The following is a 27,912-nucleotide window of genomic DNA, read 5'->3' on the forward strand; positions in this document are numbered from 1 at the left end:
CTGGCTTCGACAAAGTACGGTTACATAAATCGAGAAGATTTGTCTTCAGGTCTTATTATTGTGGAATCCCAGATATGTTAGCCTGGGAAAAGACGGACTTTGATTGCAGCAACTTCCCACAGAAAATGTACGCGTTTTAGCAAAGAGGGTACCTTTTTTGGTGTCCATCACCATTTACATAATACAACAGTCTTTTAACATGGCTCAGGCTTGTACGCAAAACCAAAGAGATCTGACTATTAGGAAAGTGGGCGCAACTCGAATCCTGGAGCAGAAGATAACTACTGGACCATTCACATCGATGGTACTGTCTAGTAACACAGTCCGCACTCTAGAGTGCACGAGAATTCTGAATTTTAGCATGGCATTTCTGTATGTGGAAATAGCTGCAATTGTAACTATTCCTGAGAATCTACAACTCGGCTGGGCCAGAACGTGAATTCATCAGGCACACAGGCCTTTCAGGGGTGAACCACAGAACAGACTTTCTCCGTCAATCACAGGAGCAAACAATATTTGGACAATGTGCCGGAGAGGGGAAATCCCATAGTTTTGAATTACCCTGTAGGTGTTAGCGTTACAGTTTCAAACAGAATCCTACTTTGGCAGTACCACAAGCAGAGACACAGACTGTTTGAGGAATGCAGGAGTTCGGCCTCGAGATGGGAATTGCACAAACTCCCCCAGTTAGGCGATGCCTTTCGCACTCAGAATGGATCAGCGATGGGGATACTCCATGAACCACAGCTGGACATCAAATAACACAGACAAGAATAGAGAGGAGGACATTACCACAATCCAAATCTGTGTTATTCGATGAAAGAATGGATCTTCTGAAGACATGTTTTCTGGTATAACCTTTTATTGGCCTGTGCTAGAGAATAAGGTGTGGGTTTTGGCTGAAGAGTCAAGACTACAAGCTTATTTTTTGAGTCTGGCTACAGGCACCACTATACACAACAGCACACACTACAACATACATTACACAACACAGTATAAAGGAATGAACTTTGTGGAATTCCTTTCAGCTATTAGTTATTCAAAGGCATTTCATGGATGTCTACATTTTTGTGCAGTTGGAGGTTGAAGCAGTGATAGGGACAAAAAAAGAGCGCCTTTTTAGTTTTATGTAATGTTATTTATAGTAACATGGTGTATTATTTAGATATTTGTATGCTCCTTCATTTTTCCTGGTTTTATATACCCATCCATGATGGCCCGGTAAAGATGTCATGATTCCCGCCGTGTCCATCTGCTGAACAGAGCCTGAGGTGCTCTCCTTAGGACGCGTCACGTGCTTGCCTGGTGCTAGGGGACCTACAAGCCACGTGCAATGTGCTGGTGTCATGGCAAACTGTGGTTCGTGTACAAGGGCGGGCTGGCTCTATGGGCAACCGCAGCAGTCCAGTAGTGCATGGAGACTCAAGTAATTAAATAGGAGAGGCACAAGGAAGCAGTGGCTAAGCAAACTTGTTGAGCTTTTCCTAGAAAATTAAATCATACTGGGTTTGGCAACGCCTGCCTTACTCATAAGCAGACATTTTTAGGAAACCTTGTCTTTGTGTATTTGTACAATGCATTATTTTTCCACTAACAAACATCCCAGCATATTTGGTGGTGGGACATGATGCTGCCACATATTCTTTTCTTAATCTCTAATTTAAGTGAATCCGTTTTCAGCTCATCCTAAAATACACGCTATGCCAATTTGTGTCATTTTCACTATATTTTGGTAAGTGATACATACCTATTCCCAGAAGCGAGTCAGACCACTAAATATGTGAAGGGAAATTTTATACAAGAAGAGAAATAGAAAAATATAATGCTGTTGAAAACAACAAGAAGCGAATCAAAAAGAGAAGAGCAAACTAAACAACTGCACAAACTGAGTTTTTCAGCTTCCAAATTTCCTGAGCGTTCCTTAGCGTGGAGTCTTTGGACGACAATTCCGCCTCCACCTCACCATAACCTCTGACTTAGCTAAACTCACATCACAGAAGCCTGATTTGCACATCTTTAAACCTCTTAGAGCTTTGTTTATATAGGATTAAGTCCCGAATGTGATTTCTGAAATGGTGACCCTTTATTCCTATGCAAAACGTGTTGCAATCTAAACTTTATAACTTGGGATGTTGGGAGCCCTTTCATACTTCCCAGTGTTTGGATGGCTGAAATTCCATGGTAGACTGAAGTGTGCTGCTCAGACCTGCAACGGAATGAAGTCGCAAAAACGAAAGGCACACTGGCTTAAAAAACAACAAACTGAGACAATTTCAACAAGCTTTTGTGAAAGAAAGGCAACAGGCTGATTCTTGTTGGTTACCTAAAAGAAAGAGGTTTAATAGCTTTCCTACTGAGGCCCTAATTGGGAGATGCCTTTTTTCGATCGTGTGTGCACGGGGTATGGAATCTGGGTAAAGTAGTAATTACTGCATCCCCTGCAACCTTACCCACGTGAATGTTGGCATGTCAAACTGGCTGAAATGTACAAGAAAAATACCCATTCAATACAAGTACATGCACATTTTGGCGTGGAAATATACAAACATCTGAACGTTATTCCCCATTTTGGATTGAGAAAACTGTCTGTGGCAGATGTTTATAGGGCCTGTCCCTATCTACTGCGGTTTCTATTTGCCCAAGAAAGAACTGTCCTCACCAGGACATTCACAGTGAGGTCCTTGGATGACCCAAATGATGCATTTAGGGTCTGAGCACAGGCTTGATACAGTGAGTTTCACTTACTTCGCACGTGATTCTCTGCACAGTACATCATATCCGCTGCGTGAATGAACTGATATCCGGTGCCTCTCACGCACAGCTCTGCTTCGCTGTACCCCAGCACAATGCTCCCCCTGTAAGAGAGAAAAGGCAAATTATTTCTCAGTGTAATCTTACTATCCTGTGTGACTAATTCTGCAAGGTATGAAAACAAATGAAAACACCGAAACTCCTTTAGTATCATCAACTAGTGAGAAGACAGGCAGGGCAGTACAGATTATGTTTAATCAAGTTTAGGCCATTATTGTATGTATTGCACTCTATTATAAAGAGGCAATAATGTCTTGCTTTAGTGGAACGCCCCCCAATTCTTTGCATCAAGTAGATCGATAAAATGAACATCCATTATGAGCAGGACTATCCAATAAAATAAAGCGCGCTCTTAAAATAAACAATATCCAGAAGGCATATACTGAAATGCCCATGAACCCCTTTCAGCTCCGCGGCTGTTCTGTTCTTACAGGGAAATCAGCAGCACAGCAGACTTGAGGTGTCATGGAAAGGGAAAGGGAGGGATCTACACCACACCATAATAAACCATCCTATCCATACCATACCAACCATCCCATCCCATACCACACTACACTATACCATCCTATCCCATACCGCACCATATCACACCACACCATACTATAACATCCTATCCCATACCACACCATCCTATCCCATACCACACCATCCTATCCTATCCCATACCATACCAAACCATCCCATCCCATACCACACTACACTATACCATCCTATCCCATACCGCACCATATCACACCACACCATACTATAACATCCTATCCCATACCACACCATCCTATCCCATACTGCACCATATCACACCACACCATACTATACCATCCTATCCCATACCACACCATCCTATCCTATCCCATACCATACCAAACCCTCCCATCCCATACTGCACCATACTATATCATCGTATCCCATACCACACCATATCACACCACAATATACTATAGTACCATCCTATCCCATACCATACCATACCACACCATCCTATCACATACCATACCAAACCATCCCATACCAAACCATACAATACCATTCCATCCCATCCCTTAGCATGCCACACCATACAACACAATATTATAGTACCCTATCCCATACCATACCATCTTATCCCATAAAATATCATACCATACCATACCATACTATACTACCATATCCCATACCATACCATCGTATTTCATACAATATAATACCATACCACACCATACTATTTCATACCACCCTATCCCATGCTATACCACACCACACTATTCTATCCCATACCATACCAAATCATACTATACCATACCATCCTATCCCATACCACACCATACCATATCACACCCTACCATCCTATCCAATCCCATACTATACAATACCATCCTATCTCATACTATACCATACCATCTTATCCCATTCCATACCACATCATATTATAACATACCATACCATCCAATCCCATACCATACCATCCTATCCCATACATCCCACACCATATTAAAACATACCATCCAATCCCATACCATACCATCCTATCCATACCATCCTATTCCATCCTATCCCATACCATACCATCCTTTCCCAGACCATGACATCCTATCCCATACCATACCATACCACACCATACTATACCATACCATCCTATCCCATACCATCCTGTCCAATACCATACCACACCATACTATACCATACCATCCTATCCCATACCGCACCATACCATCCTATCCCATACCACACCATACCATACCAACCTATCCCAAACCATACTATCCCATACCATGCTACACCATACCATACTATCCCATACCATGCCATACCATAATATACCATCCCATCCCATCCTATCCCATCCCATAGCACACCATACTATCCCATACCATACTATGCCATCTTATCCCATACCTTACCATCCTATCCCATACCAAACCCTACTATACCATACCATCCTATCCCAGACCTTACCATCCTATCCCATACCATACCACACCATACTATACCAAATCATCATATCCCATACCATCCCATACCATACTATACCATCTTATCCCATACCTTACCATCATATCCCATCCCATACCACACCATACAATCCCATACCACACCACACCATACCATCCTATCCCATAACTTACCATCCTATCCCATACCATACCACACCATACTATACCATACCATCATATCCCATACCATACCACACCATGCCATACCATCCTATCCCATACCTTAATATCCTGTTCAATACCATACTATCCTATCCCATAGTTTACCATCCTATCCCATACCATACTATCCTATCCTATCCCATACCATTCTATCCTATCCCATACCATCCCATCCTATCCCATACCATACCATTTCCTATTCAATATTCTAATGCGAACACCATCCCGTCCCATCTAATAACTTACTTGGTATCACAGCCAATCGGTGTAAAATCCAGCTTGTGTTTGGTTCTGAAGATGATATTTCTAGTCCTGATCTCCAGGATGGACGGGGACTGCATCGGCGTGGCCAGCGCAAACAATGCCAGCTGAGGGGGGATCAGCGAGCCATCCTTCCTTCGCATATTCTGCCCGTGAAGGAACTTCAGGCGGCCTTGAAAATTCATAGCCTGAAACAAACAAACAATGGTATATTCCATCTGCGCCACTGCTTCGATTGCATTTCATTTCTGTCCGCATTAATCCTCATAGTGAGCGCATCGACTTTCGGACTCTGATCTTTCAGGACTGAATGTGTTATTGAAGAAACTGTTCTGGCTCTTTCAAGGTCGGTAAAAGGAACCTCATAATTTGGGTATCGGACATTTCTGTTATTTTCAGAGCTTAGAAATCGTGCGCGTGTGCAGTGGAGCGCGGTATGGAATTGTAGAGTGAGTAAAGGGGATGCTTTTCAATGAGAGGTTCGGAGTGACGTCAAAGAGACAATCAGAGCGCACCCATCTACAATGCATGCTATGTATGGCCCAACATGCCTTGTCCCAGCTTCCAACAGCCACACAGGGACAGAGGATTAATCAAGAGCCATACCCTGCATAACCACTTCTAACCTTCCTAAATATAAAAAAAAATACCTGCCCTCCTCCCCACCCCAACCACCCTCAGAATTTACCTTACCCCCCAAAATGAAAATGCAACCTTGTGTCCAGCACTGATCACCACAACCCTGTGCATATACTTAGCACTCTGCTCAGATTGGAAAAAAGCTAGGAATTACTTCAAACACCCCCACCACCCTGTGCCCCTTTCTGCCTCCCAAACTGCAGAAAGCCACACTCTCACCTTGAGAATAGAGCGTCAGTGCCACCTGGGCAGCGCCTCTGTGACAGCTGTAGGTCAGCACAGCATGTTTTCCTGTCGGCTCGAGTCTACAGAGACCTGAGCTGACAGGACATTTGGTAGCTGGCACAGGCACAGTGCCGCCTGGTTTCTCCCACCCTTCTTGAGTCTGTGGAGACATGCTTCCACTGACCATATAAGAACAATGGGAAGGACTTCTGTCTCCTGCCACTGGTACAGGAACAAAAGGTCCCTCAGAATACAAACTAGATCATGTAATGAACACAGACAAACAATGTTATCTATGTTGTTATAAATCCAAATGGAATATATATCATTTATTTAAAGGGTACAAAAAACATAAGAGTGGGACAGTGTTCAACAAAAAAGTGAGTTACTAAACTTAGGCATTCGAACTTAGTGACCATAATACAATTGATAGTTGGGCCACACACAGGTAAGAAGCACCACTGCACATAATAATGATATAGAGATAAACAAGTAAGTATCAAGGTGCTGAGGTCGACGACGTTTCGATCACTAATATAATGATGGGATCATCATCAGGACACAAGGGATGCCTGAGAAAAATGCCTACTACTAAAGCAGGGCAAGGCTATGCCTCGCGGTGACAGTAGGAATTTCCAAACAATATGGGATCTAGGTGTCAATCTCATCCCAGCCAAAGTACGAGGAAAGTTTGAAAGATGGTTGTTGTAAAGCATTAACAATGCAAGTGCCAGGTCAAGCCTGAAACCGATCAGGCGAGAAGGATTTAACCATTTATATGGGAACAACCCAGGACCCATATGAGCAGAAACCCAGTATGTCAGGAACGCTTTGCCACCCTGCCGCTGTTACATTACAGCAGTGAATAGCCAATTCCGATCCAGTTACTCCGACAAAAGGCTCCTTATGAGAGTCATACATACTCTGAAATGTCATCTTTCAGTAAGCAATAGCAGGCTTAGACTCTAGAAGGCCATTGGACAGGAGCACTTCCTGCTTCACATCTTGACTAACCTCTGTTTTCACCGACCTGTGCTTCCGCAGGTGACTTACACAACCACATGCGCCTTTGTGTAGATCAAGATTGCTAGCGGCGCTGCAATTTATCCCTCAATAAAGTCTGATTAAATTAAAAATAAATAGTGTGTAGGAAATAATTCCCCAGGTATGTATCATGAATATTACTAATTCCCATTCCATACTAAATACAGGTACTGCAGAAGTCAATGATTTACAACACTACTACCACAGCAGTAACAGGATTCACCTCTGCTAACAACTGGTCATGATCAAAAGACGTTTAACAAGGCAGGTTGCAGACGTGTGGACCAACATCTGAGCTTTTCTCTCAGAACAAGGCTGGGATCAATAAAAAAAACCTGAATAATGTCCTTTTTATTAAGACATTATGCCATATTGATGTTTCATAAACAATTTGGACAGCAGGCAGATTTTGAAAAGGTGAGGTTTATAGACCAAAAGAGCATCTTCCGAGATGAGACAAAGGTCAAAATGAAAAGTGGGTGATTGCCATTATTGATAACTTGAATTTTTCCACTAATGATTTAAATATGCCAATATATTCTTTGGTGTCGAACTGGTCTGAGATGAGGTATTGATAGGGCCGAATTGTTGACATGAAATGTTAATTTACCCTAGGTGACAATACTTGTAAGCTCAGTATTGACTCGGTAGAGCAAGTTCTTAACAGTGAAAGATATTACAAGCTTCTTACGGTACCAAAGCCACATTATAATACGGGACCTGATTGGTCACAAAGCAGAGTTGTAAAGAAGTGCTTAGAGTGGAAGGGTATCATATTCTGATTGGTGCTGAAAGAAATATTTGCAATTAGGGATAGCTGAATTTGTGGTGTTGTAGCATCAAAAGACCAATAAGACAAGCATTGGCATAACCAATAGGTCTCGCTTTTGAGACCTTATAAGTATTTAGTTAGGCAGCACAATATCCTTGGTGCAACAATATCAACTGTTGCATGGCTAAACACTTATAAGGTCCCAAAGGCGAGACCTATTGGCTATGCCAATGCTTGTTTTTTAACTGAAGTAAAATAGTGTTCAAAAGTTGCCTAGGCTAAGAATCACAGTTTTCTGATGACCAAAAATGACCTGCAGTTGCGATTTAAATGTTGAGTGGCGATGGTCAGGATCCAATTTGTAAAACAGTCGCAATTGAGCCAAATGGCGAATCTGATGACAAAAGTGACTCTTCTGTGAGGCGCAATCCGGCACAAATAAGATGACTTGAAACTTGTTGCACGTCGTTTTAATGCAGTTCAGAATGGAGCAGAATTGAGCATTGAGCTTTCTGACTGGGATTACGACTTGTAACCTCCAGGTGTGGAAATATTTCCTCAACGTGTGCAAACATTTGCGCACATCATATAAAACTGGTCCTTGCTGTACAAATCTGTGTCAGTGGAGTTTTGGCTTTTTGTGAAAACGAGGGTGGTCTGTTAGGCCAGTGCCGCAGCAAGGCCAGTAAGGCTGCTAAAGAGTTAATCTCACCTCTGAAATGCTTGGTAGTTTTTGGAGCAGTATGTGCGCCTTGCCATCGCCAGGCCGGTGTGCACGTTGTAGCAGTCAGTAAATCAAAAGTGTAAAACGAGTTAGGAATAAAACAAATAAAATAAATAAAAATAAATATTGCAGCGCCACAATCCCAGGTGGAAAACAAGCAACGCAATCACACTGGCATCCACATCACACCTATAACAATGTGAAGAAATATAGATTGTCTGGTTCCGTTTTAGCCCAGCATGTTACGCACCGTGTCTGCATCCTCTTCAGCGCGATGCGCGTGCCGTTTAAAAAAGAAAAGACGGCAAAAGTTAAAGCAGGGGTGCGCGTGCTCGCGCTCGTGCGCCGGCAAACACGCGAGTGGTGCGTGCGCAGCACCGCCAAAAGTAAAAGTAATTAAGCTCCAGATGGCGCCTCGGGTGCTGAAAGCTGGCAGCTGTGCACGTTCACGCTCGCGTGAACATAAGCTTTAGGCCAGCAAATGCCAGTGGGTAGCACTTTTGAAACCCACTTACATAATGTCTCGCAGAGCATCGCATGCATGCGCTGGCTCAGCGAGACCTAAAAAAGGGAATAAAAGCATGACGGAGAGCGAACAGTTGATAGTTTTGCTGGTCCCAGAAATAAAGGCTTTTACCAAATTATATTTCAAAGCTGTCAAATACTGGTTTGAACTGCCTCCCCTCACAGCATAAACAAGATGCACTGGCATCAAAGAGAACTTGTAGAAAATTAGATGACTTGCAGCCCCCCACTCCCCCCTCCCCAGTGCATGTATGCCTATGATGCTTGGCAGAACGGATGTACAAGGCAGCTGAATATAAGCTGTCATTCCTATAGTCAAGGAATAGTGGGCAGGAGTCAGCAAATCTCTGCTGTTGAAAGCTGAATCACTTTCATACAGATCTTCTCTCTATCTGTGGAAAAATGTGTCCTGGTTGAGAAACAGAAAGGGGCTCTATCAGTGAGGCCGAGTTTATTCTAGCAAGAGGGTACTCTTCAAATATTGACTACCTCAATGCAACAATCGACTGCCTGACATGTAACATATGCAGCAGCCGGGATTTTGATTCAATTCGGTCTCTGCATATTACAAGCCATCTGTGAATCAATGAAGCACGCGTGAGCATACGCCATTGCCTTGGTGTAACTGTGACTGCTGCAATCAAGTGTTCTTGCTCATTCTAACTGTGCCTGGGGGAAATACATGACGGTAGAAGCCTCTCTTTCACATCTGGTCTCTCGGGATATAAGACAGTCTCTGAGATTACATTCTTGTAGGTTTGTACATAGGGCAGACCTATTTTGTGATTTCAAGCGGGCCGATTTCCCATCTGCGACCGCAAAATTCAGTCGTATATCTGGCCCCAACTCCTTCAGATAGAAAAATGTGAAAAGGGAACAAAATGAGAGGGCCTGGAGTTTTTCAAACCTATTAGGTGAAGTGATTGCTATTAGCACCACTATCTTCAGGGTAGGCTTTCAAACAGAACTACTGTCCAGCAGCTAGAAATGGGATGGCATAAGGAAAGGCAACTCAAGTTTCTGATGCTACAGGGGGAGAATGAATGAAGTGGGAGGAAACAGGTAAAGCAAATCTTTCATAAAACGTGGCACTAAAGGCAACAAACAACCATGCCTGATAAGGGAGACGTGAAAGCCAATAGTGCAGTCAGAAAACCCTTCACTCTAGTCTAGGCAGTGCCAGCTCCTATTGTGCTACAGACAAAGTGAAACACAGATAGTTGAAAAGCGTGATATAAAAGGATCCTAGTCTTCTGGCTCACATTAAGGCACAATTTGTTACTACTCACCAAGAAAAATAGATTCTGTAGCATGTTTTATGTCAGCCAATATGATGTCCGCAACTTCATCAAGGAAGCCAAATGACTTTAGCTGGTAGTGTGCAAGCTTCATGTTTGCAGCCAGAGTATCCAGGAAATGGAATGGAAGCTCCACCCTATGGCCATATGCAGCGTGTCAACAAACTGGCGTACCGCTCCCTCCATGCCCAATCTGGGGTGATTGGATCGGCTGTTCCTAATCATCCTGCTTCTTCTGCAGGATATTTGTCAGAGGCAGGGTCAACATGAATGCATACAGCAGGCCCGAGACCCGTTGTGGTGAAAAGATGCACAGAATCAAGACAGAATCATCTCCGTCCCTTCAGAGTGAAGTTCCCACTCCTGGTCCCCAACAACATGTGATTAAGACTATCCACTTTCACTTTTACAACCCCGGCCAGATGGGGCACTATTCTCTGAATCCTGCAATGCTGGGCCTACTTCCATAGGAAAATTGACGTTCAAAATAGACTTCACAACCCCACACCACACGGCCCTTTGGTTTATCATCCGGTGATTATTGATGATCCTCTGTGAAGGAGGAAAGGCCTTCATTAAAGTTGTGTCCAGAACTGCACCTATGAACGTCAACTTCTATGCTGAAGTGAGGTGGAATTCCAGGGCACTGATGGGAAAGCCCACTCTGAGGAGAAGAGTCATACTGTGCTGAAGATGCTCCTCAACCACCAGCATGGACTCATCTTTCACCAGCCAATCGCTCATGTCTGAAGATCCATGGACTCCTGACTGCCTCAGTGAAGCTACCGCAACAGCCAGCACATTCTTTAAACATAAGGTTCGATCATCAGCCTTAAGAGCAAGACTATGAACTGACAATGCTGAGGACCTCATGCTAAACCACATGCAACGCTTGTGAACAGGGAGAATTGAGAAATCGAAGTAGGCATCCTGGAGATACAGGGACACCAGGGAATTCTATGTATTAAGGGTCACTATGTTTTGGCTCAAGGGCAGCATCTTGTAGGTAGGTGGTGGTGTAGCACAATCTCCCTTTGATGGCATTGCTGCAAGTACTCACTGAGTAGGCCTGTGTCACCTTTATACTGACTGTGCTTCACAAGGTTCCACAGCCAGTTCTGAAGACAGAGGGAGAACAGCAGGGGACCCTGGAGTAGAAGACACAAATGTTATTCTCTGGGCATGTTTCAGAATAGATGTGTGGTTTCCCCTTACTTTTCACCTCCTATTTTGCTGACTTAGTTTTTGCTGGTTTTAGGATTCTGGTCATTTTGCCACTGCTAACCAGTGCTAAAGTGCATATGCTAAACATGGCAACATTGGCTCATCTACAATTGGAAGAATTCATTTACTTGGAAGTCCTAAGTAAAGTGCAATATATAAGCCCAGGCCCTATACATTAAATGCTACTCGTCTGTCTACAATACTGATTGTGCAACCCACTGAGTAGCTCCTTAAACATGGATCAGGCCTGCCATTGCAGATCCAGTGTGCAGTTTTAAATTACCGTTTCGACCTGCCAAGTTGAACTACTTGCCAGAACCAAACCTTCCCTTTTACCAGCAGCGGTCCGTGGAGGGAGTTCCGTGGGGCGGAAAGGCGGGGCGGGGGAGGGGCAGGGTGGGGGTGGTACTAAACAACCAGAATATGGATAATTGGAGGTAAGTAAACAATTAAATAAATAAAACGAATTTTGTAGCGCGCTGCGCCGCATTTTGTGATGCAGGGCGCGCTACGAAATTCGTTTTATTTATTTAATTGTTTACTTACCTCCAATTATCCATGTTCCGGTGTTTAGTACCCCCCGCCCCGCCTTTCCGCCCCACGGAACTCCCTCCACGGACCGCTGCTGCCTTTTACTGCATATCAGTCACTCCTAAGGTAGGCCCTAGGCAGCCCCATCGGCAGTTTGCAGAGCATTTAAAAGGCAGGACATGTACTTTTGAGTTTTACATATCCTGGTAGTTAAAAACTGCTAAATTCGTTTTTTACTACTGCAAGGCCTATCTCTCCAATACGTTAACATGGGGATTGCCTTAAACATCTTTTAACTATAATTTCCCATTGGAAGCAGATGGAAAATTGGAGTTTAGTGTCTCTGGACTCACAATTTAAAGCACATCTTTTAGCAAAGTTGTTTTTTAAAGTGCAGGTCTGAAAACACCACTTTTAGATAGTTACCATTTGTCTAACTTTAACCATTCTGTGTCTCTGTCTGTCTCTAAATACACGTCTGGGTTAGGGTGGCAGCTGGGCTTTGTGCAATCCCTCTAGACAGTCACACAAAGAAGGCTGAGGTGTGGCATGTGCATCCTGATGGCCCAAAACCAGGCTGATGGACCTTCCTGAGGTAGAAAGGGAGGGAGAAGCTGACACCTGCACCTGAATAGAGATGTGTCTGTCCCCACACAAAGAGCTGCATACCCACCTGTAGTGTGCCTGGAGCCGGGGCAGGAAAGGCAGGGACCTGGTGATCTTTCAAGTCCTCTCTGATGTCTCCCCCACTTCAAAGACACATGTGGGTATGAGAAATGGGCCCCTGACACCACCAAATCTAAACTCTACTGGAACCAAGGACATTCTGCCTGGAAGAAGAGCCACTGTGCTGCAGGAGGGTCTGCCAGTTTGCCACTTGCTCTGCTGTGTTGGCTTGCTGCCTGCTGAGTGATGTACTGTAGGAGTGTCTGCCACTTTGCATTTTGCACTGCAATGTTGGCCTGCTGCCTACTACTTCTTGCCTGATAGTGAGAGGGACTGGACCTGTTCTCTACAACCTTAAACCCAAGATTCTCCAAGGCCTTGCTGGCTTTCCTCGTGTTTTCAGAAGTCTGAGGGCCACAAAAGACTTCTTGTAACTCTCCTGGTGCTGCTTGACTCTGTCTTCTGTGAGTCCTACCGTTGCCTGAGGTGCCCTCTCCAGTCCTCGGCTTCAGAAGTTGATTTTGCAGCTAGTTTTAACCTTCAAAGTCATCGCAAGAGCCACTTTGCACCTTTCAGCGCCGACACATCACCCTTTGCCACCAATGCAGCAGCAGCTCGAAGACTACATCGCTGACGCAGCTCGATGATGACATCGATCCGACTGCCAAAGCCGCTCATCGATGACAGTGCAGCTCAACATAGATGCAGTGCCTGCATTGGAAAAGGGTTCAACATCGAGAACTCCATCGAAGGTGCGGATCAGCGCAGATGCTCAACTCCATCCACAGATCAATGACGATGCGTCTCCTCCTTGACTCCTTGCCTTCAGTTTTAAACAACGACAAAAGCTCCAGCCAAGGTACTTCTTTAGCGGGACCTGTCTGGGTCCTGTAGCCGGTTTGCCGCCCATCGCGGTCGGCCTGAACTTTGGATTAGCACTAGTCCTTTGTGACCTCAAGTAACCTTTTGACCACTAGTTGCTTCTAATCACTATTTTCACATTTATTCTTTAAAAATTCATATCTCAACTTCCACTTATTGCATGTTTGTCATTTTGGTCCGTTTTAATCATATAGCATATTCTCTATTTTCCTAAAATGATGTGTAGTCTTTTATGGTACTTTCATTGAGTTACTGTAAATAAAGTGTGCACATATACTTTACATGTGGCCTCTTAAATTTAAGCCTGACTGCTAGTGCAAAGCTACCAGAGGGTGAGTGGAGGTTAATTTTGGTTGTGTATCTAAATTACCCTGACTAGAGTGGTGGTCCCTACTTGGATAGGGTGTATACCTCTCCCAACTAGAGATCCAATTTCTAACAATAGGTAAAATGGGTGGATCACCTGTTCTGGCAGTCCCAGCCATCCTGTTCTTTGGTGGTCTCTGTTATCTAAGTGGGGGTGTGCTGTGTCCACATGGACAGTCACACTTTTAGGTTCTATGAGGAGAGAGAACAGTTGTGATATCAGTGGCAAGTGAATGGCATTTACTAGGTATGGCTTCTGAATATGATAAGATGACATGGCCCTCCCAGCATGTTTGTTGCAGGTGTACCATAACGATTACTTAGGAATCACACAATGAATGACTCAATGCAACAGTGTTCATATTGCCATGGTGACCTTTAACATTTGCTCACGGTTGCATGCGTTGAACAGAGCAAATACTAAATGAACTAAATCTTCTGTGCTGAGTCTCCCTCCTGCTGAAGCAGATCCTTTGCTGATTTCATCCACAGGACAGTTGGTGGCTCCTGCCTCATTTGTTCTCTAGCACATGGTAAAAAAAGGTGTTTTTTTTGGTGGCCTCCAGTATGGCCAACGAGAATTTACCAAATAGTTTCAGAATTTCCGCAATATACTTGTCCCTAGGATAGCCAATCGCTTGATTGCGAAATTTCTTCTTCCTTCTATATTAATATGGGGCTTCTGGCTTGCCACAGTAATCAGTAAATGTTCTGAACCATGGACGTTGAAACCGGTGTCTCTCTCTATTCTTCTAGATTGTCCCTACTTAACTTCCTTGTTTCGTGATGTCATCAGCAACTGCTGATGCAACAGTTGCTATTTACTACTAGTGCTGAATCTCATTTCGCAATTCTCTATTTTTGACTGTAAATCCTACCAAATCACTATTTTGCATTATCCTTTGCAAAATTTGCAATTCATCAATTTTCACAAATTCTGACTCTCCATATTTTCCTTTTATACATCAGGCAGGGTTGCAACTCAGCTCCTGTAACCCCTGTGGGGCATGGGGCCCCAACGCTTCATTGGACCCCCAGCTCTTTAGGGGACCCCAATCAGCCGAAGACCAATGAATATCTTTACGATATGGCAGACTCAGGGGCACCCATCACATACTGCAGGGGGTCCCTTCATTTTCTGTTATGCCACTGATATCTGTCCCAAATATAAACATTGTAAATTGGGATCTGGTAACAGCTCTAAATGTTTCAAGCTAATACATTCCTTTTAGCCTAATGCTTTGAAAGGAAAAGAAAGTGTTGTTGAATTTAAGAATATTTTCTGTGGTCTTACGTATTCACATGTACATCTTGGTACCCTCATTGTACTGGCTTAGATCCTCGCCCGTTCAAAATATTTTGACTATGGAAATCGAATAAATGTGGTTAATGCATGCAAAGAGTCATTGAAATGTAAAATCTTTGGAAAAATTATGCAACAGAAAAATTAGAAAGTGTAGCCCTATTTGAATCATAAAATTAAACCAAAAGCTGCTTGATATGCACAAGTGAAATTACACTGCATTTAAGTTGGTACAGATTGTTCTCAGACACGAAGAGCTCTGATAAGTTGCACAGGAAGAGGGAACATAGGTGACAGATCTTGACATATCTTCTTGTACTTCTGATAACATGTTCATATTGTGGAATCTCTGTTATGCTTTATGTCTAACAACGTAATAAGGAATTATTCCCTTAAAATCGCACACATTGAACCCAAGCACGCATATATGTGCACCTTTAAGTCCTACGTGCATGTACAAATCACAATTGTAATTAACAGGTCAGTTTTGCACTTGTAAAATCATTTTTCTAGAGAGTACATTTTCTCCCATGGGTTGGAAGTGGGCATTCCATGGTGTACTAAAATTTGTAAACACTTACAAACTACAGTGTTAGTGTGTATTCATAAAGGGCCCGATTCACGAAGGGACTTAAGACTCGTAAAAGTATGAGTGTGGAGTCTTCGCACTTGTGGAGGAATCTGCGTACTCGTTCATTCCTCTCTTTGCAAGTGTAAGGGCTTGCAAGCTGAGGATTGGGAAGATAAAACCCCCAAAAGTTCTGTGGGCAGAATCGATTTATCACATGGAGACACACGCACGCACACACACACAGCTTTTTTGCAGCTGCTTGTTGTTCATCTGACTGTTGCTTGCGTTCTAGACTTATTTCTGAAAGTTGTCATCTATCCAAACTAGACAATTATCTGTTGGACTTTCCCTTGCCATAAATCAGTAACAGTATAAAACATGCTTAAGCAGTATTAATTCAATTAAATCTCTGCTGGTGTTCCAGAACACTGTGAAAAATAAAACAAAAATAAAGAAAACACTTGCTTTTTTCATTGTTTGAAAGTGTTATGGCTCTATGAGAAGGGATGTCAGACAAAGCTTTTACATTTTTTAATAGTCTACTTAGGATGCCACTCCCCCAGAAACAAATGAGTAGCACCTCACATAATGCCTCCACCTTGCTCAATGGCTGTGTGATTGGCTGTATTTTTCTTCCTCTGTTTGATAGTGAAGGAGGAACTGGACAGGTGAACGCAGTCCTGCGGCAGTATTATAAATATGGCACAATTTCCCTGTTTGCACCATGGTGCACCTTTCAAAAGGTGTACCGGGTGCAACCAAGCACAGTACAGTGTATTAGAAAGAATGCACTGCACCCACAGCCGCAGCAAACCTGTGCATTGAGTGACTGCGCTCACCTGTAAGGGTATGTCTAGGGAGTCTACTTGATCCCCTATTTCCACTCAAGAGGGCTGCCTTAGCGCCACATTTTTGTGGCTCACTTTGTGTGCTCCTCAAAGGCATGTTTGCCTATGCGCCCGCATCAATAATATGGCATGGGCACAAAGGCAAAATGATTGTTTATTTGCATGGAGCCACGCCCCATGCAAATGAAGAAATGCCCTATTATGATAGCTTTATTAATTCTAGGGTTGATTACTGATCGTAAAACAGCTGAACAAAGAGATCTCTTAGACGAGTACCATCTGAACTTGCTTTTTAGGTACTCTGGTCCAGTTCCGTGCAATGCTTTTTGTACCAGGTATATGGCTTTAAAGGCAATCCTTTTCCTGACATGGAGCCAAGGCAGCTCTGTCACTGCACCTGTTACGGACTTGACCTTTGGAACTTTCTTAAGTAAGCAACAGGATGTGTTTTGAAACATCTGAAGCTTATTTAAATACTCCATGTAAAGGGCATTGCAATCATTAAGCCTTACTATAACTAGGGAGATAACCATCAATTTTTAGGTCGAGCCTAGCGTTGCAGTGCATGCGCTGCTCTGCGAGGCATGCTATAGTAGGGTTAGATGTGGAAGTGCCGTGGAAGCCCCACCCATATTTTTCATTGGCTGGTGTCATTATCCATGGTAAATGCTGGCTTTCGATTGATAATGAGGCTTCTTAGACCCTCCTTGTTACCACCCTGTCTCCTTTTGTGATCGCCCATCAGGACTGGATCTTTTACTTGTAGTGTTACACGGACTTCTTTATCTACTGAGAGAGCACTATTTTGATTAATGACACTGATGGGGACAATGGCGGTTGCTTTATTTTGTGTATTTACATGTTGTTTATTTTGAGTATTTACATGTCGAGCGTGGCGCCCACTTCAGGGACACCGTGCTCAGTTTATTATTATTTTTTTTTAATGTAATACAGAGTGTGACACCGCGTTCGTTATGTGTCTGTGTACGTTAGTCCAGCTTCGACCCAGGATCAATGGGGCTGAAGGAGCTGCTCTGCGCATTCGACTGTTGGAAGGGGGGCTGCTGCTGGTTCACCGGCACTGTGCATGAGAAGGCGCCTCTGGTCAGGTAAGGGTCTCTTGTGAGTGGGGCTGCAGTACCGAGGCTCCCGTGATGGTGGATGACCTTTCTGAAAAACGGAATTCTTTAATCCTCTTTCTGACCTGTACCACAAACCCAGAAGCTTACATATTCGACAAGCTTATTTGCATCCCTCCCAGGCACTCACTCCTTCAGTCCGGCACTCCATACCCTGCTACATGATTGCTACTTTACACACTCAACTTGTGCTCACAAAGCCACCAATACTTCTCTAATTGGGTTTCATATTTCACACACAGGCCTTGCTCCTCACTGGGTGGTTGGTGCCGGTCACTGATGCGTGTGGTGGTCTTTCTGCACTGAGTGATTGTCTGCCACTGATGAAGATTATTGTTCATTGTTGCAGAAGCTTCTGCAACTCTCATCTTGGTCGTTGCCTGTGTTTGATGTGGGTGGTTGCCTATGTGTCAATCACCCGCTCGAGCGGGTTTATTTTTTCTACTGTTGTGTGTGCTTGTTTTTGTCAAGCTGTTGCCTGCCAGTTGTCTTAAACAAGCAACCAGTATCTTCGATTCTCAGAGATGTGCTCAACTCTTTGGCTTTTGGAGACTGGGGTTGTCAGCATTAAGCGCTACACAGCTTTATTGGTGGACTGCTGAACAGTGAGCGCGGTGCATCCAGTGGAAAGGGCACTGCCCTTCGGACAATGCAAACGCTATTGTTTGAGATGAAGTAGGCAGTTCTCGTGTGTGCCGGGCCACTGTCAGTGAGAGAACTGAAGCACACAGGCAGCCGCTATATCTGCCTCAGACCGGAAGTGAGACGAGGAAAGTGAGCGTACAGTTGATTTGCTAAAGAGCACAGTGACAAACAAGCTGTTTCTGAAATCTGGTAACTACCAGGCAGCCTCCAGGAGACGACAAATTAATTAACAAGGAAACGTGCAAAACCTACGCATCTGACAAATAACATGTGGGGCCAAAAAAGAAAGAAGTGTGTTGCACAGCCTTGTCTCGTATAATTAAAGGCTCTCTTCTTTATGAGGGTTTCAAGGTGCACACTGTTTCAAATTAGGCCTCCAGTCTCAAAGAGTGAAAGATACCGGTCCGTTTTGTCATGAATATGGTTTCATCAGTGCCAGTATCTGCATGTGTGCCATTTATCACGCTTTACAATGTCACAATGTTTGATAAATATTGGCCTCAGATATCCCCCTGTTCCCCTTCCCATGGCACATTCTGAGGATTCAGGCACTGATTGGCAGGTATGGCAACTAAGGGTTCACCTGCCAGATTACCTGTGGTTTTCGCACCTGACTTTTAGTTTCTGGACATAGGGGTAAAGAACAGAGTCAGTGAGGGTCCCATGCAACAGTATTACCTCATGGCTGCCTTCCCGCCACCACTTCAGTTGTGTGCAGACGCGCCACTCCAACTCTTTCACTGGAGACTTTTGGGGCTAATTGAATGGATCAGCAGTGGCTAAATTTCTGCTAGAGGGCACACAGGCAAAACATGGTATTTGCAGAGAAGGTGGCCTGTCTTCCCCCTAGGCCATCGGGTGGGATTTGGGGTTAGGAGCGAGGTTAAGGGAAAAGAAGCAGCATCTTCCTTAATCAAGCTGATTAGGGAAGGAGAAGCCAGTCCTAGGATTTGGAAAGGCGTACGAGGGCTAGAGGAGGGGCTGCTACAAGGAGATACAGAAACATGTTAAAGATGGGGCGGGGCAAGGGCATGGGTACTTTGCGCATCATTTGAGTGTGAATACAAATGTTATGAAGAGATACTTCTGTAGTCTGGCGCTGAAGAACCTAAGATCTGTGCAACTCAATGTATAGCTCAGCTAGTTATAGTCTTAGGATGCACAAGTCTGAGGATGGCTTGGCCACTTGAGCCTGAGGCGTTAGATATATTGAACCTGCGAGATAGTGTTTGGGTCCAGAGCTCTGCTTCTGACCCTGTAAGATCTGTGTGATGTGAGGTGTAGTGCTGCTTTCTGATGCTGAAACCTATAAGCTTGCTGCCAATGAGGGCTAGATCTCCTACCTGAAGCCTGAGCCTGTAAGACATTTGTAGCTGGAGGGATAGCTCTGCCATCTTAAGACAATACCGGTTATTTTTGTGCAAACCACGCTCTGGCTTTGTTGTTGCAGACCACAAGGATCTTCTCTTTATGCAGCGTGGATATCTCAAATGCTTTCTAATGCCAGAGCATATATGGTGTGTCAAGTCTAAGGGATAGGCTCGTTTTATAACCAGGTCATATGATAATCGGGCACAACCCAAACTTTTTACATCATGCAAAACTTGTGAATCATAAATATGGTGCACATTTTTGTATTGTGCCATGGTATGTTACAGATTCAAGGGAACAGATGACAACAGTCTTGGATGTCTTCTTTATTTCTCTTATTAATGTGCCTTTTCCTGGCACATCATTCATTGTCTTCGGATTTACTTTGTCCTGCATCAGAATCCTCTCTTCACGTCCTGTCCTGTGCTTGTTCTGTGTTTCTTGGTTCAACTGTCCTTGCACAAGACAGCACAGCACTCTATTTTTGTCCTCGTCTGCCTTGCCTGCGGGTCTAGGATTAATCTTTAATGTAACAACAGCAATATGGACAGAGATGATGCTAATGAATGAACCATAGCTCGAGATGGAATTAATATATTTAAAAGTTGAAATAAGGACTTCCTCTGATTACAAAGGGCTGAGGAGAGACCAATGCATGACCTATGAAATTCAGACTCATTTCACCCCTCTACAGTACCACTGAGTGCTACTACTGATGATGTTGTTACAAACGTACAAACGGAGAATTTGTTACTTTGGTGTGCAGTGGTGCAAGTTAGATGTTTAGCACTGAGTTCCCTCGTGCCGTTTGATCCTGTTTGGTTCTTCTTATTCTCAGTGTTCTTTCACTAAACTTTCACAGCATCCTTTTAAGCAAGACCACGGAAATTATGTGAGTTTGCGGTTGTTCCACATAATTATGGATTTACTGCAGTTGCCACATAGCCCATCATCCTCTGTATAATCTTCAGATTTGTTTAAAAAGAGCCTCTAATCTGACCTATATTGCTTTTTAGTATGGCCTCCTAGGGCTCATTTGAAAGACAGATCCCCAATATCAGTGTCATACACCAGAGTTAATACAAAAAAATATATTTTATTATTTATATTCTTCATAAACAAATATTTTATACTTTTTTTGTATATTTGATAATTTAACTACTATTCATTGCTTATAAAAATTAATTGTCTACAAATACATATGACAGTTAGACAAATAGATAGACAAACAATTGCCAAAATGGCAACAATAACTCCAACATTTTAGTGTGCGATGATTCTCTAGCATTTTACACATTTTATATCAACACATGAACAGTGGATTGGCACATGAACAGTGGATTAGATTTACATAGCTGCAGATTCTAACAAATTCTTCATTTGTGACTGTATTGGAGGCAAGGAAACCGGCAATTCAACTATAAAATCAAAATACATGTGATAAATACACAAATAACCCCAACCTCAACCATCAACACTTCGCTCTCACCTGTCAAACCATCTCACCCACACTGGCACTCATACACAGAAGACGTTCAATCATGTTGGGGATCCTGGAAAGATTATCAGATATAGACTATCTCATTCTTTGTGGTTCGAATATCTCCCATCAGTTTCCTCTGGTCTGAGAGGAATCCCCACATGTATAGTAATGATCAACGCACGTTTCGGTGGACCATCATTTAAACCACCTTCATCAGGACCAAAATAGAGTCAACAAAATCTCAAATAAAGTGGACGGGTTTATCAAGAAGTAAATATATTTCTTTGATTTGGGCAGTGTTTCCTTAGAATTGGCAGGACAAGGCCACAAGACCAGTGAGGGCCCTATATTGATACTTCCGCCAAGCTATGTGCTGGTTCTTTTCTGTTTGCAATACAGGTGATAACGTGGACTACAGCCGTTTGTCCGAAGTTATACATTTTATAGCATAACTTCTTCGTTTTGAATACCCTGCATAAATTAGTTGAATAGCATATGTCCGAGCATGCTGTTGCCTGAAATGTGTGTTCAATCCAGCCCCCACTACCGGCTTTTTCCCATAAGTCTCTTCAGATTTGAACAAAAAATGTAGGTTCTAGCTTAAACGGATCAGAAGTTACTAAAACGTGGCAACACGTGTAGCTGTACATTAAAAGGCCCTTCGGAAGGGTTGATTGTCATCTTTCCGTTGCTTATTGCTTGATTTTGAGTATCAGACTAGTACTAATGAGGCAAAACTTTTGCCCAGATATTGTTAACGTATAAAAATAATGAGGTAATACTATCACAAAATGTGTCACCTTATTCCCCATAAATTGCCCTTTCCTGCTGCATAATTTCCTGGCGCATAATTTGTTCCTCCTCGGCCACAATATTCCAGTGGCCCTACTTGTAAGCGAGTAAATTAACAAAAGTGTTCCAACTGAAACTTAATAAAGGAGCAGATTAAGGTACAACAAACTCTCCAACTAGGACGAGATACATGATTTAAGCGAAGTACACTTCATCCACCAAAACCGCTTTGCTGAGATTGTTATAGACCCTGAACTCCATTGCACGGCACTGGGCGGCTTATGGCAGACTCCATGTGACACTCTCACATTGATGTCCATTGGTGGCTGGGTTTACAGTGTGCTAGTCACGTTTACTTTATCTACAGAGGCAAGCATTCTCTTATCATGTTCATTGTTAAGAGGTATAAATGAGGGGAAGGAGCAACAGGATTATGGTGCCCACTTGAAAATGCTAACCTGCACCCCAAAATGTCTAAGTACATTAAAACTTATCAGAGACCACATTCTAGATGTGTTGTAGATCTGAACAAGGATTTGCAATGCAATAGGTCTCGCATTTGCGAGCGTTTTAGCTATTGGCATTGTAAATACCAATGCCTTTTATTTATGTATTTTAAAAATCTGCAAGTGGTGCGTAAATACGCACTTTGTACTTACAGTTGTTGCTTACGAGAAGCAACGCTGGCAGTAACTACGCCTCTTTTACTGCCAGCCATGCTTTTCGTGAGCAAGGACTATAAGTATAAAATGTGCATGTTTATGCACCGCTTGGAGCTTTTCAAAACACATAAATGAAAGGCTTTGTCTTTTTCAGGGTAACACCTTTCTTAACATTCTTATGATGGCGCGTGTCTCCATTGAGGAACTTTACTACCGATGGTCCATTGAAACTCATTACTCCATGGGCCCCTCCTGTACATTTGCTTGGGCCATTGAAGTTTATTATCTAGCATTCCACCGCATTGTTTATTATTCAGTACCCCTTGCACATTGCATGGGTCCACTGATGTTTCTCTCTTCAATGGACCACTTACGCCGTCGGTCAGTGAAGTTCATTGATGTTTTGGGCTACAACAAGTCCTTAAAGGTCGGGATTATTAAGTCTTCAGCCTTACCCCATGGACGTTGATCTTAAGTAAGCTCAAGGTCCCTAGATAATATAGGGCTAGGTTTGGAACCACAGCCAACACACATAATTTACCCCCAAAAAAGTATTAAGGTTTAGTTACAGTCGTGACTGCTTAGGGTGTTAACGTTCTGTCTTGTATATAGCAAATACTTTTCATATCACAATTTCGAATTCTCATTTTCAAACAAAAAGGTGGTGCCATCAAAACAAAAGACGAGCTCTGTGTTATTTTTTCCGAAACTCATCTACTGTGTGGAACTTGCATAGCCATTTAAAATAAAAATATGGTTGTGAAACAACTGAGAAGTCACTGAATTGAGAAAAACTGTTAGGAGAGTGCCACCAAGCAAATAGGGCCCCATTTTACACAAAAATGCGTAACACCACACCAGCAGGTGCAGTCCCTTCTATATTTGTAAAATTATACATTTTAGTTCACCAGAAGATCTACTCCTGGAAAATCCGTGTGAATTTGCCTTTTGACTATGCAGAATCCTTTCTATAATGCAATATTGTGCATGAATAAATGGTATCTCATTCGCACAATGGTAAAAAAATGTTTACTTCTGTGCGAAAAACTCCCTATGGAGAAATGCACTTCCATATCACCCCCCCGCCCACCCCTCTCTCCCACCCCCGGCCGATTTTTAGAGATTCCGAGCACATTCTTACCCTAGAAAGATATTTACTCTTCCCTTTCCAAGCGCAAAGCTTCAATTTACATGAAAAGATAGCTTTGTGTAACAGGCCAGCTGCATTAAGGTCCAATTCTACTCCTACCCTTAAAAAACACCACATATATCATAAATAATAAAAACGTACTCAATTATTACACATGCCTTTGAGACTGCAGGAGAGGAAACAAACAAACTTAATGTGTACCCAGTAACCACATCCTACAAACAGCATATGGCTACTGGGTTCTTAGCAGTTAGGAAACAAAGCAGGTGCTCCGAGCCAAACATCATAATTCCAATAATAGTAATTCAGCAATTATCTCCTAAAACTTATATATGCTTGGAAGACTGCCGTAGTTCATCAGCAAAAAAGAAAAAAAATGTTTTTGTACTGCCTGATTAAACAGAGCAGTGGGAGGGGGGTGGGGCGTGTGTGTGCGTGAGTGAGTGAGTGTGTGTTTGTCTGCCTGAAAGCTGCTTCAATTGGTATTCCTCAAGATATTAAGGATCTTTGAGAGGGAAGGAATTCTTTCCTGTTTTACTGTTTGTGCCTTCTGTGAGTGAAGAGCAGTGGTCTGCTGACCAGCATGTTACTTGTGTGAGTAAAGAGCGCTTGCATTTCTGCTCCCTGTACCATACCTGTTTCTAAGTTGTCATGAATGACATTCATCTTAACGTGCATTGAAGAAACTGCACTGCTCCACCTTGTATACAGCAGGTGCTATGTGTGAGGGATGCTTTCCTTAATGCTGCAGATATTATATTGGATCTATACAGGGCCGGCTTTAGCGCTGGTGGCGCCCGGTGAGGCAATCATTTCTGGTGCCCCCAAACCCTATGACTGTCACCTTGGATTCTCTCACCGGGTATAAGTGCTCCTCATCTCTCCAAGCATAAGTTATTGCTAAACACAGCTTCCCCTCCTGAGGTCAGCGCCCCTCCACAGGTCAGCACCCAGTGCGCCCGCTCCAGTCGCACTGCCCTAAAGCCGGCCCTGGATCGATATGTAAAAGAAGGTCAGTATCAGAGTCGCAGGACTTGTATATCTAGTTCAGCTGAAACATTACCAGCTCGATACTTAAAAAAGGAGTAAGGGTACCCAAAGGTTTACTCCCTTACATCAAACACACATAAGGTGACAGGAGGAATATTTACAATTTGTGTAACCACTGGCACAATCTCGGGGTAGCACCCCAACCCATCGTTCTTTTTCTCACCATCACGCCACCTCAGCTTAGACCCAGTCATATGCACATCAGCCTAGACCCTGCTCCTCATGGGGACATTTCATCTTAATCTGGCAGGACAGGCCCTCCCCAAGCCGTAACACAAGCAATTTAGGACGTGTTCTGTCCTGATAAAGGCTCAACAGCCAGGTAAAGCTTGGTTCCAGTGGCACAGTGAGTGTAAGACCCATGTCTGGCAATACCTTGCCAGTGGAAGCAAGATGTACATGGCTGATGAGCCCTTATCAGGTTGAAACTGGTCTTACGTTGCCTGTGTTCTGGTTTGATGAGGAACAGTGTGGAAACAGGTCAGAAAAATGTTTAGAAATACAAACAAATGAGTGGATGTTTAGATCCCGCCTGCTTCCGCACAAGCGCTGCATACGCTCTTGCTTGCAAGAGATATTGTAAACAAAAGAGATTACAGCCCACACTTTGCTTAGCAGTTGTTGGTTTTATTGTCGCTATTGTTTGCTGCCTTCCTATCGGCCAACTTGTGTCAGTTTCATTCTCTTCTTTCAGCTGGAGCATGGACCAATCACTGATTGCTTCAGCTTGATTGCTGGCCTGCTGATCATGCTATGATTGAGGAACCATTTTTATTTTATCTTCTTCGCATGTCCTCCTTGTATGTGATGCTTCTCTCCTACCCCCACTGTCTGTATTGTTTCTTTGCCTCCCACCGCATGTCTGCATTACTTCCTTCCCCTCCTAACCCACCCCGTTATGCATTTTCTTCTTCCCCTCTCACTTACACTCCCCTGTTGTCCATGTTGGTCCTCCCCCCTCCTACCCACGTGTACATGATGCTTCTTCTCCCTTTCATCCCCCTTGCTCATGGTACTTTTTCCACGCCTTTCCCCTTTGTCGGTGTTGCTCTTTCCCCTCCCACCCTCCTGTTCTCTGTGTTACCCACTGTCCACAAGAAAAAAAAAGCAATATGATGCAGTCAGCTCTGGGTGCGTCATAGTTCTTTTTTATGCTCCATTGCCTTTTCCTTTTCACCTTTCCTCTCCCTGTCAGCGTAGCCCATTCTATCCCACCCTCCATCCTGTTGTCTGTTTTGGCCATCCCCACCTACCATGAAAAAAGCAAAGCAGCCACGCTGACCAATGACACGGCTAAAGACATTGATAAAGCCAATGGCTCGTGCACAGGAGAGACCTACTGGCTTTGACAGTGTCTGTTCATTCTTGCCAAACACTTTAGTCATTTGCACTCTGAAATGTCTGCACCCTGTCCCTAACAGCAGATTTATACTTATAAAAACATTTTTTGTGTGCTTGTAAGTGTTCAAGCCTAGTTTCTTTCTTAAAATTTGCCTTGATTAACAATGAAGAAAATGTGCCTGACTTTAGAAAATGTGTTTAACTTTACCATATTTGTAGAAAAGAAAATGAAAGACATAGCAAATAATTATTTAAATTGCGCTAAATATATTGCATAGCTTTAACCACACGAGATGATATTTTTGAACGTGTAAAGAAAATATATAATCATTCAGCTTACATAAGTATTAGGCTCCCATACCCAATGTGTCCCCACGACTATGCTTCAAAATTTAGTTTGTGGATTTCTGCTTGACATTAGAATAAGATGCATTTTTGCAATTGGTGACCTAATCCTCTAACTGTAAAATCGTTTATCACTTTAAAATGTGCTATGCTGAGAGAAATTAATTTCTTTGCTTCCTCATACCATAGGATGTATTTCTTTCGCCTTTTCACACCATATCAAATGTGTTGAACTTTCTGAAGATATTGGTTAGCATGCTCTTATCCAGACATACTGATAGAAATGTGTCACTGCTTTAAACTAGCCCTTTGTCCACACAGTGGGATACTGACAACAGCTAACAGAATAGGTCTGCAAGCGTTCTCATGACAACTTTCTCTCCTGTATCTGTTGTAACACATATTCAAAACATTTAGATAATTGCTCACCACCGTGAATGTTTACTGTAGAAAATGGGAGGAGAGACGACCAAACATTGGAAGACCCGTTTCCTTTGGACAACACATGTTGAATGTTGCAACGCAGAACAGAGCGAAATAGCAGAAGAGCAGGGTGCTCTGCCAGTAGACCACCAGAGATGAGGTGCAGGCAGATGCATGCAGGTGGGGGAGGGCTTCGAACACCTACCTGGCAAGGAGCTCGGGGCTCAAGGTCAGACCCTTAACGGTGGAACTGCGCAAGCAGAGAGGAGTGACACGACTTTCACAGTACTTTTTCAGGACATGGGGACCGAGTCCCGCAATCCTGTAATGGAATCTACAACAGATCTTTCTCTGTACCACAGGACCTGCACCAGTCCTGTGATATGAAAATGCTCATCAGGAGAAAAAACTCTTTCAGCCAGTTAGAGGGTCCTACTTTTTAAATGTACGGTACCGAGGGACACCTACGGGATCAACCGCCCAGATGTACCTAACTTTATAACTCATACAAGCCCCACATGAGCACTTTTTATTGCTAATCTCTCTTAAAACAGCAGGATGGATTTCCACAAATTCACGAAAAGCACGCTTTCTGGGTGAGGATCTAGCTTTCAACTAAATTTGGTGTCATTCTTTTCAGCTGTTTTTGCTGTAGTGCTGTTTGAAATTTCCCATGGAAACTGCATGGG

General features: G+C 43.3%; 1 protein-coding gene across 1 annotated transcript in view; it reads right to left on the reverse strand.

Moving 5' to 3' along the window:
• AHR (aryl hydrocarbon receptor) overlaps window positions 1-27,912 on the reverse strand; it is a 342,269-nt gene that overhangs the window by 38,234 nt on the left and 276,123 nt on the right. Inside the window, exons 7-8 of the mRNA XM_085630795.1 lie at window positions 5,190-5,392; window positions 2,746-2,855 (exon numbers count right to left, since the gene is read on the reverse strand). Coding sequence (XP_085486921.1) covers window positions 2,746-2,855; window positions 5,190-5,392 — 313 coding nt within the window. The remainder of the gene's footprint in view (window positions 1-2,745; window positions 2,856-5,189; window positions 5,393-27,912) is intronic.

The sequence above is a fragment of the Triturus cristatus genome, chromosome 10, assembly GCF_964204655.1.
Source record: "Triturus cristatus chromosome 10, aTriCri1.1, whole genome shotgun sequence".
In the NCBI taxonomy this organism is placed as follows: domain Eukaryota; kingdom Metazoa; phylum Chordata; class Amphibia; order Caudata; family Salamandridae; genus Triturus; species Triturus cristatus.